This window comes from Xenopus tropicalis, chromosome 3 (assembly GCF_000004195.4).
Source record: "Xenopus tropicalis strain Nigerian chromosome 3, UCB_Xtro_10.0, whole genome shotgun sequence".
NCBI lineage: Eukaryota > Metazoa > Chordata > Amphibia > Anura > Pipidae > Xenopus > Xenopus tropicalis.
In genome coordinates, this window is record NC_030679.2 from 142,456,472 (window position 1) to 142,467,459 (window position 10,988).

Here is a 10,988-nt window from a genome sequence, read left to right on the forward strand (position 1 = left end):
TATAGTGTTTTTACTCAGCAATAGTAGTACTGTTTAATAGTGTGCTTCATAGATTTTGACTTTCCTTCTCCTTTCAGATGAACTGTAACCCCCCCCCCCTGCTGTGAGCCAGGCCTGATCCCCAACATCAGTGCCCACCTCTCACCTGTGCCAATCCCAGCAGCCATGTCCCACAGTCTATTAGAAACCCTCCCAGATGAATCCCATTGGTTATCATTGCTTATCATAGTTTTATTACTGTATCATTGCTAATAAAAGGCTCTGGGTACAATCTGAGAGGATAATTATTGTATGACTGCCAAAAAAAGGCTCTGGGTACACTCAGCCAATCAGAATACCTCACAGAAAAGACGAAACGACGCACTGACCAATAAGATTTATCCATTAGTAGTTTATCCAATAGGGATATAAAGACGCGTTAGCTCTTCCAATGGAATGAAAAAGGCGGGAACGAATCACGATTGACTACGTCTTTAGCCAATAGGGAAGTCCGTACCCGTCGTCCAATTGTAAGGACGGTACCAGACGCTTTTCGTGTCCGTGTTGCGGCGCCAGCATCGCGAACCAATACCAGCGAAGGAACTTTATACACACAACCAATAGGAAGCCGCGGATAGGCGAGCGCACAGAGGGAATAAGGAGCAGTGGCTTCGCCGCGACAATAACAGCAGCGGTTGTGACTGCCGGTCAGCTCGGTAACAGTGAGCCTTTCTCTCCCCGCAGCCATGACGTCAGCCTCCACCAAGGTACCCGGGAATGGGGACTTGACTCCTCATTGGCGGGGCGGGAGCATGTGACCTGTTTCTGGCCTAGGGTATGCTGGGAATTGTAGTTGAAACATAAATAAAGCCATATATTGTCTAAGTACTAGATAATAGCCTGCATACATAAGGACAGAGGAAAACTGCTCATTTATACTAATATAGGAGCCTTCAGTTTATAGCTGGTGGTGGATACTGGGAGTTGAAGTTCAATAGCAGTAGCACAGGGTGGGTAGTGTACAGCATTACTATGGCCATCTTATTAACCCCTTATTCTGTCTAACCAGTAGGGCTTCAGTATCAGAGGTGCCCATAGCAACCCCCCCCCATTAAAGGACACGTCAACCCCAAAAATATATATTTTTTTGCCTAATAAATAATAAATAATTTGTCGGGTTGACGTGTCCTCGGTGTTACTTGCTGCTATATAATAATAATAATAATAATCCCAGTCCTGCGCTTAAGGGCAAATGCCCATACCTGGTGCACTCTTACCTTCCAATTTGTGCCTGTATGTTACCCAACCACTTAGACTGTAAGCTCTACGGGGCAGGGACCTCCTTCCTACTGTGTCTCATACCACATGGCACTTATATATATATATACATATATGTATTTATTGTATTTATTTATTATATCACTTGCCCTCCCTGTGTGTAATTTTGTATTCTGTAAGACTGTACAGCGCTGTGTACCCTTGTGGCGCTTTATAAATAAAGTTATACATACATACAATAATAGAGTCCTATGTAGCGTTATATTACCACCACTCTCTTGTATTATCTGTACCACTAGGTGGCGCTCTGAGCTGCACTCGGCACAGATAGCACCCATTTTTTCTTTTTTTTTTCTTTTTTAAAAGCCCAAGGTCGTGCTTTCTTCCTAAGTGCAAAAAAGTGCAAAATCCACACAAAGTGCACGAAGGTGCATAGTTGGCCAGCCCCAAAAGGGACGATAGCCTCTGTACTCGTATCCACAGGCCAAAGGCGCGGCGAAGAACGAGTCTTCGAGCCCTCCTTCGCCGAAGCTAGGGAGGGCCCCTTTACATCCCCGACCCCCGGACCAAAAGGCTCACGGGGGCAAAGGTCTTCGGACTCTCCTTCGCCGCAAGGCTAGGGAGAGTCCCTTTCCTCCAGATTCCGCCGAGGCTTCCTCCGAGGTACAAAAACAACGTCTCGGGGAGAGACTGGAACCAGATGGCCACACAGTCCTCCCCTTGGTCTGTGGGGCATACCCGAATGGGCAACTGCACCCTCAAACCTATTAGAAGGGTCACACATAACAAAGTGCAGTGACAACACAAGGATTGCATAAATAGAAAATAAAAAAGTGCCCCAGCCTGACGGCCGGAATTATAAACATTTTCTTTGCTCTAGCCAAAAGGCCGGGGCAAAAGAAGCGAGTGTAGCATAAAAGTTAAAGTGCCATTGTGCAAAGTGCCGTACTTAGTGCAGCGTGAGCCACCACCTCACTGTGCTTTTTCGGGCACCCTGGGGTTGCTACTCCCAGGGCACGGCGCACCTCGGGCTTTCATGCTACCGGCCCTTTGGCCAGAGGATCAAGGTAGACTGTCTTATGTGGAGGGCCAGCCAAAACCCTCCTAAGAACAGATACTACACTTGATCTTAGCCAAAAGGCCGAGAAGCGATAGCACAGATAGCACCCATTTGTCAGTCACTAGAATGCTAAGCATGTGCCTTATTAGGGACAAACAAAGTCCCGTTTTGGCTGATAATGTTGCTTGTGTTTTATTGGTCCCTGTAGGTCGGGGAGATCTTTTCTGCTGCCGGAGCTGCCTTCACCAAACTGGGAGAGCTCACCATGCAACTCCATCCTGTGACTGATTCCTCTCCTGCTGGGTAATGGCCTCCTCTTGTAATAACTGTCTACATATGGGGAACCCCTCATATAAACTACTTGTTACAGGCCCCTCCCACTTACCCAGCATTCTGTGTGTGTGTGTGTCACATGGTATAAGTGTATCTGTGAGGTGAAACCCACCTAGATATGGGGAACCCCTCATATAAACTACTTGTTACAGGCCCCTCCCACTTACCCAGCATTCTGTGTGTGTGTGTGTCACATGGTATAAGTGTATCTGTGAGGTGAAACCCACCTAGATATGGGGAACCCCTCATATAAACTACTTGTTACAGGCCCCTCCCACTTACCCATCATTCTGTGTGTATGTGTCACATGGTATAAGTGTATCTGTGAGGTGAAACCCACCTAGATATGGGGAACCCCTCATATAAACTACTTGTTACAGGCCCCTCCCACTTACCCATCATTCTGTGTGTATGTGTCACATGGTATAAGTGTATCTGTGAGGTGAAACCCACCTAGATATGGGGAACCCCTCATATAAACTACTTGTTACAGGCCCCTCCCACTTACCCATCATTCTGTGTGTATGTGTCACATGGTATAAGTGTATCTGTGAGGTGAAACCCACCTAGATATGGGGAACCCCTCATATAAACTACTTGTTACAGGCCCCTCCCACTTACCCATCATTCTGTGTGTATGTGTCACATGGTATAAGTGTATCTGTGAGGTGAAACCCACCTAGATATGGGGAACCCCTCATATAAACTGCTTGTTACAGGCCCCTCCCACTTACCCATCATTCTGTGTGTATGTGTCACATGGTATAAGTGTATCTGTGAGGTGAAACCCACCTAGATATGGGGAACCCCTCATATAAACTACTTGTTACAGGCCCCTCCCGCTTACCCATCATTCTGTGTGTGTGTGTCACATGGTATAAGTGTATCTGTGAGGTAAAACCCACCTAGATATGGGGAACCCCTTATATAAACTACTTGTTACAGGCCCCTCCCACTTACCCATCATTCTGTGTGTATATGTCACATGGTATAAGTGTATCTGTGAGGTGAAACCCCCCTAGATATGGGGAACCCCTCATATAAACTACTTGTTACAGGCCCCTCCCACTTACCCATCATTCTGTGTGTATGTGTCACATGGTATAAGTGTATCTGTGAGGTGAAACCCACCTAGATATGGGGAACCCCTCATATAAACTACTTGTTACAGGCCCCTCCCATTTACCCATCATTCTGTGTGTATGTGTCACATGGTATAAGTGTATCTGTGAGGTGAAACCCCCCTAGATATGGGGAACCCCTCATATAAACTACTTGTTACAGGCCCCTCCCACTTACCCAGCATTCTGTGTGTATGTGTCACATGGTATAAGTGTATCTGTGAGGTAAAACCCACCTAGATATGGGGAACCCCTCATATAAACTGCTTGTTACAGGCCCCTCCCACTTACCCATCATTCTGTGTGTCTATGTCACATGGTATAAGTGTATCTGTGAGGTAAAACCCACCTAGATATGGGGAACCCCTCATATAAACTACTTGTTACAGGCCCCTCCCACTTACCCATCATTCTGTGTGTGTGTGTCACATGGTATAAGTGTATCTGTGAGGTGAAACCCACCTAGATATGGGGAACCCCTCATATAAACTACTTGTTACAGGCCCCTCCCACTTACCCATCATTCTGTGTGTATGTGTCACATGGTATAAGTGTATCTGTGAGGTAAAACCCACCTAGATATGGGGAACCCCTCACCTTACGGGCCCCTCCCATTTACCCATCATTCCAGTATGTATGCCCCCCCTTTTCTCCCATGCCCCCTGTGTGACTCCTGGTTTCCTGTTGTGTCTCCCCAGGGCCCGCTGGACAGACACAGAGATTCAGATGTTGCATGCGGCTGTCAAACGCTTCGGGGAAGACTTAAATCAGATCAGCTCAGTTATCAAGGAGAGGACAGTGTAAGGAAAGCCGGCGGACTTTCCAGAAAAATGGGAAGGATTAAAGGGGATATAAACCCAACAATACGACGTTACCTTATGAAAGAAAATGACACTTCCCAATATATATATATTCACTGCACATTTTTGGGTTTACATCCCCTTTAAGTGCAGCCTCAGGGGCTTTGCAGCTCTGTGTCTGGAAAGGCCGGCTCTGGGGAGGGAGCTGCTATGTTGCTGTTTCTCTATATTAGGGATTGTAGGGGGTGCCTATTGGCACGTAACTCTAGTGCTTATACCGACCAGGTATTGGGCAGTTCCAGACATGTGACAGCTGCTAGACACGCCAAGTGCGACGGTGCCTTCACACTGGCCCCTTTCCCAGCAGCCAATGTAGGTTTAGGACATCAGTCAGGGAGCTTAGGGTCCCTTGCCCCTTGTGTTTCTGCCCCTCCTCCCTTTTTTCCCCCTTATACTCTCTGCCTCTCCTTCATGCCCCTTTTGTCCTCCGCCAGGGCCCAGATTAAGTTCGCCGTGAAGAGGAAGATTTACGATGATAACGGCGTCCCTCTGACCAGCGACTCCCCGAGGAAGTCGATAAAGAAAGCGTCGCCCGTGTCCTCCTCTGTGCCCGCCAACATGTCCGTGTCGGCGCCGCAGGTCGTGGGTGGCACCTCTCTCCCTGACGGCTCACAAGGAGCCATGAAGAAGCGCAAGTCATCAGGTGGGTGAATTGGCAGCGAGTGTGTACTGTGAGTACGGTGGCCCGGAGGGCACAGAGAAGGGCCACTGCCTAATGAGGCTGCTGTATAAATCTAGGGGTACCGCAGCTCTATGACAATAAAGAAATATTCCCTTATGGCTGTGTTCAGGGGCTTATGGGAAGATTTCTTTGTTGTCTTTCTTAGTTTGTCCTTTAGATTTAACTCCCCACCCCCCCGTGTGCCCTCCCCTCTCTCGTTCCAGCAGATGTGACTCTCAGCGCGCTTAATGACTCCGATGCAAACAGTGACCTGGTGGATATAGAGGGCTTGGGCGACAGAAGTACGGTGAAAAAACTCAACTTTGATCAGGGTGTGCTACGTGCAAATGTTTCCCCTTCCTTTGCCTGCCCTCTCTCTCCTATTCTGAGCTAAACTCCCTTCCCCCCTGACATGTACCCCCCAGCCCACCCACCACTTTCTCTCCTTCTCTCCTACATGCATTACTGTGAGTGCAGGCATATAGAATGGCCAACTCAGGCTAAGGTGCTGAACGGGGGCCTTAACTGGCCAGGTATTTCATCTGGGGAGCTACTAGAGGAGACTATATTGATGGAGTTTTTATACTCCCCCTATTATTGCATTGGGTTCCTGCAGGTACCCCTGTTTCCTCCCACCCCATACATACAGGCAGGTTAACTGGCTTCTGATTGGCTCTTATGTGTGAAAGTGATAGGGCCCTTAGATTGTAAGCTACCCTTCCATCCGATGCTTGCATTCTATAAACCAGCGACTGGTTGCATGATGGGGGGGGTTATACGGTGCATGACGGGGGCCCATTTTTCTTCTCCCTTTCTCTCACCCATAATAATATTCTTCCCTCTCCCTTTCAGATAGCCTAAACCTGGATCCCAGTTTCATCATGAACTCAGGGGACCTGCCGCTCTTATCTCGCTGATTATCCCGGCCCGTGTTGCCCCCCCCCCCACCGTTTGTGTAAATAGGCCCTGTATAAACCCCGCCCCCTCCCACAGTGCTTGTGTTCCTTTGTTAGTATCTAGAGCCCGGTGCTGGTTCCGGAGCCAAAGCCAACGCTGGGCTGCAACAGATGTTTTTTATGAAGAGAAGGAACATTCCGGCCTGTTCCAGGTCAGTTGCACTCCCAGGGGTTGCAGGGAGTAGCCGCGGGAGAGTTTCTGGGAGTGTATCCCTTCTTAGTGATGTAAAATACTGACTGAGGCTTTTTTTATATTGATAAGAATAAAAGGTGTAAATACATTGCCAGTGTCTGTCAAATGCATCCTTTCCATAGGGGGTCCCCCTTGTCCAGGCCCGGACTGGCAATCTGTGGGTTCAGGCAAATGCCAGAGGGGCTGCTGTAAGGTGCCATAGACACTCACTATTTATTGGGCTGCTGGGGGGCTGTTTGGGCCTCTGTGTACTGAAAATCAGGCCCGGACTGGCAATCTGTGGGTTCAGGCAAATGCCAGAGGGGCTGCTGTAAGATGCCATAGTCACTCACTATTTATTGGGCCTATGGGGGGCTGTTTGGGCCTCTGTGTACTGAAAATCAGGCCCGGACTGGCAATCTGTGGGTTCAGGCAAATGCCAGAGGGGCTGCTGTAAGGTGCTATAGACACTCACTATTTATTGGGCCTATGGGGGGCTGTTTGGGCCTCTGTGTACTGAAAATCAGGCCCGGACTGGCAATCTGTGGGTTCAGGCAAATGCCAGAGGGGCTGCTGTAAGGTGCTATAGACACTCACTATTTATTGGGCCTATGGGGGGGGCTGTTTGGGCCTCTGTGTACTGAAAATCAGGCCCGGACTGGCAATCTGTGGGTTCAGGCAAATGCCAGAGGGGCTGCTGTAAGGTGCCATAGACACTCACTATTTATTGGGCCTATGGGGGGCTGTTTGGGCCTCTGTGTACTGAAAATCAGGCCAGGGCTGGCAATCTGTGGGTTCAGGCAAATGCCAGAGGGGCTGCTGTAAGGTGCCATAGACACTCACTATTTATTGGGCTGGTGGGGGGCTGTTTGGGCCTCTGTGTACTGAAAATCAGGCCCGGACTGGCAATCTGTGGGTTCAGGCAAATGCCAGAGGGGCTGCTGTAAGGTGCCATAGTCACTCACTATTTATTGGGCTGCTGGGGGGGCTCTTTGGGCCTCTGTGTACTTGAAATGCCAGGGCCTATTTTGAATCCCATTCCGGACCTCCCCAAACATATATATCTATATCCCCGTCTCTTCCATACGCGCCTGTACTGACTAATGAATGGTGACCCCTCTGCTGGTAGAAGGCGGTATTGCAGAAGATGTGCTTGTTCCGTGGCCCGGGGGATATTTATAACTCGGGTGGGATCCAAGGCATCATTTCAATATTTTTTTAACCACTTACAGTCTGGGTGGGCATCTTGCCCCCTTCTTGAGCTGCCGATTTGCCCAGCGCTCTGAAGCAGCACAAGCAGAACTGGCAGAGCTTTAGGGTTGAAACTGCCAATATCTGTGTGCTGCTACGGAGAGGCAGGCATTGGGCATTCTTCCGTCCGGTGGCACGTCCAGTATCCGAGGCGTTTTATATGAGTATGGGTTCTTGTGGAATACCCATCTGACTAGTCTGGAATGAGTCCTGCCTTGTGTGTGCATTGTGAGATACAGTCACCTTATGCACCTCCTGCGATCTATCATGCTCCAGGCCCCCCGGGCTTTATGGCTTGGTAAAACCCGGAGTGAAACATGAATCACTGGCACTGTGGGGGCATCTACATATATGTCTTACCTGTAAAATGGATTTTACCATCTGTATATGGGCAGTGGGGGAGCACTGGTGCTTCAAGTGCACAGAAACGGGCACCGACATTGGGCATTGGAGTGCAAAGAACTGGGACTGGGACCTGGCAGTATGTACTGTGCAAATGACTTTGGGATCTATTATCCAGAGATCCATCATCTGTAAAACTATATATAGTTTCAGTGCCCTATTTAAGCAAACACGGGAACATACATATGTCGGCAACCTTATTAAGGGACAGTGCCCCACATTATAGAAAGACCCCTTATCCAGAAAGCCCCTTGCATTCTGGATAACAGATTCCATTACCCATACTTGCATTGTACTGGGGTGAAATAAATGCTGTCACTAGGTCTGGCAACCTGTGTGCCTTCTGTTCATGGCACACCCTTACGGGCACTGCCCGTCTATACTGCCCGCTATAGAGGCACGGGCGCGGCCAGCTGACATTTTCTGCAATCCAGACAACATAGATCTAAACCGGGCTCTTAAATGGTGAGACTGGCATTGCCCACACCAGAGACATGCCAGTGCCCAAATGTGTATGTGTATATATATATATATATATATATATATATATATTTAGGGCAAAATGTCATGCAAAAAAAGTAAAAAAACAAACACATTTTGGGCTAATAATTTCCCATAGCAGTTTTTCTTTTTAAAGTTAATTTCAGGAAAATTCACCATTTTTTTTTTAAAGAAGTGACAAATAAATAAAACATTTTCACTGGAAAAGCTCTACAAAAAAAAAGAAATCTTTGCCTAACAGGTGCCCAGAGCGTGGCCCCGGGGAGCGTTACACGATGGGAGCCCCGGGCCGTTGGTGAGGGAAGTGTGAAACAAAAGGGCAGTGATACAAAGAGGAATTGCTTTGGATATTCCCGGTGGCACTCCCTGCGTTGCCATCCCAACCAGTGACAAGTGTAGGCGTTAGATTGCAAGCTCTTCGGCCGGGTCAGAAAACAGGCAGGAAAGACACAAAGAGAAAGAGAAGAACCCCACGTTTTGTAGTTCCTTACCTCCCTTCTGGCTTCAGTCCTTCCTACCTCTCCCCTCCCAACGCATTTCTTCAGGTCGACTTCCTTATGCCCCCCGTTTTCTGTTTATTCCCCCCACTTTTCACACCTAATATAACCACCGAAATTGTTAGGGTGGGTACTCGGTCCCCTTGCCTGGTTCTCCCCCTCCCTTTCCTGCGCATCCTCTCTTTGAGACAAGTCTGTGGGACACCCACCTCACCTTTTGCTCAGTCCCTTGCACCCCTGGATTCGGGGATCCAATATCGGGGCGTATATAGGACGTATCCCCTGAACCCCTTCACTCTCCGAAGAGACGTTGCGTCCAAACTGAGGTCTCTCTCTCTCTCTCTCACTCTCTGTCTTTCTCAGCAGAAAGCTCTCTTCTCTCCCCCCACACAACTTTCTACACTTAATTCAAATGTGTTTGGAGCGACCGAAAAATCCCCAAAAATTTAGGGGCGTGGGGCAAAGGGAGGGGAGCCATGCCTCCATTTTTGGAGGCCATAGGGCGAACGGCGAGGAAGATAAAAATATAAAACTGAGGGCAACGTTTCAGGCCCTTAGTTAACTAATCTGACTCGTGTTTTGAACGCGTGCCAAGAAAGGAAAGCGGCAGCGAGGGGAAGGGAAAAGGGGGGGGGGTGGGAGAAGGGGGAATAGAGAGAGAGAACTGGCAGGGAGGAAAAAAAAAAGGGAGAAAGTAGAAGGGCAGGCATAGGGGAAGGCAAGGGATGGAGAATTAGGGGCACAACGGCTACTGTAGAAACCAGCTGATAAATAGGTGCCACGAGCAGGATTTGGGGGGGCAACCGTAGTGAAAACGCTTGTGTTAGAAACCTGAGTGACTTGGTGCTTCTCACTCACTGTCACTTTTTTCCATTATGGGACCCCCCCTTTGTTCATCTTGCAGAGACACTTACTATTGGGGTGCCTCGCTCTCAACTTGTCCCCCCACCTTTGATTTTAATGCTTTTTACTGGCTCTGGTTTATTAATGATTAATGGATATATATATATATAAGCACTGTAAAGGGGGTACCACCAAAATAGATTGGCCTTGGGGGCCCACGGAGGGTAACTCAAGCCCTGCTGGCATCTATGTTGAGGGACATTGTGTCCGGCAAGCAGGGCCTGTATTTAGCCCCGGCTGCTTCCATTACGGCCCTAGGAGATTATTAAACAATATATAGAGGTGTAGAATTATATACACGGTATGGCCAGAAGCGTCTAAGGAACCTCTGTCTGCCCAACGTCTTATTCCCAATCCGAAGGATTGATATGAATTGGACCATCACTTTGCTGCTGTATCAGGAAGGTTCCCACTAGATGTTGGCACATTACTTGGTGGCATTTGTTTTCCTTCATACACAAGAGGTTGGGCACTGGGTCCTCAATTATATTTATCTCACTGGGGTTCAGTTGGGTTAAAGCCAGGTTCTTCCAGTTCTACCCTCCGCAAACCCATTCAGTATGGACCTGGCTTTGTGCATGGAGGCCATTATTGTGCCGATACTGGAAAGAGCCTTCCCCCAAACTGTTCCATAAAGTACAGAATGTGGAATGTCATGGTAAGGTGTAGTGGCAGCCATGTTGGCTTAATGGGTGTGGCTTAAAGGGGTGGTTCACCTTTACGTTAACTTTAAGTATATTATAGATAGTCCAACAGGGGTCACTGACCCCCGCAGCGAAAAAAAAAAAAACGATTGCTCTGTGAGGCTACAGTTTTATTGTTATTTTTACTTTATAGTACTTATAGTCCTCTCCTATGCATATATCAGTCTTTCATTCCAGCCACAACCTGGTTGCTTAGATAATTTGGATCCTAGCAACCAAATAAGTGCTGAAACTCCAAAATGGAGAGCTGCTGAACAAAAACGGAAATAATTAAAAAACTACAAATAATACAAAATGAAGACCAATTGCA

General features: G+C 48.1%; 1 protein-coding gene and 1 pseudogene across 5 annotated transcripts; one reads left to right on the forward strand and one right to left on the reverse strand.

Annotated features, from left to right (window-relative positions):
• The first annotated feature begins 453 nt into the window (after positions 1 to 453).
• On the forward strand, positions 454 to 6,530 carry c17orf49 (chromosome 17 open reading frame 49). 5 transcript variants are annotated; one of them, XM_012953409.3, is made up of 6 exons: positions 455 to 746; positions 2,526 to 2,620; positions 4,470 to 4,571; positions 5,066 to 5,274; positions 5,520 to 5,594; positions 6,145 to 6,530. In XM_012953409.3, exons 1-6 carry the CDS (start codon positions 726 to 728, stop codon positions 6,207 to 6,209), a joined length of 567 nt encoding a protein of 188 aa, XP_012808863.1. In that variant the 5' UTR covers positions 455 to 725; the 3' UTR covers positions 6,210 to 6,530.
• On the reverse strand, positions 2,314 to 2,410 carry LOC116409880 (annotated as a pseudogene).
• Positions 6,531 to 10,988: the final 4,458 nt, after the last annotated feature.

What these genes read in the sequence shown, in the direction of transcription:
- c17orf49 (XM_012953409.3), top strand. Translation starts at nt 726, where the DNA reads ATGACGTCAGCCTCCACCAAG. An exon ending in GTTATCAAGGAGAGGACAGT is followed by an intron (nt 4,572 to 5,065) that starts GTAAGGAAAGCC and finishes GTCCTCCGCCAG; the next exon opens with GGCCCAGATTAAGTTCGCCG. An exon ending in GAAGAAGCGCAAGTCATCAG is followed by an intron (nt 5,275 to 5,519) that starts GTGGGTGAATTG and finishes TCGTTCCAGCAG; the next exon opens with ATGTGACTCTCAGCGCGCTT.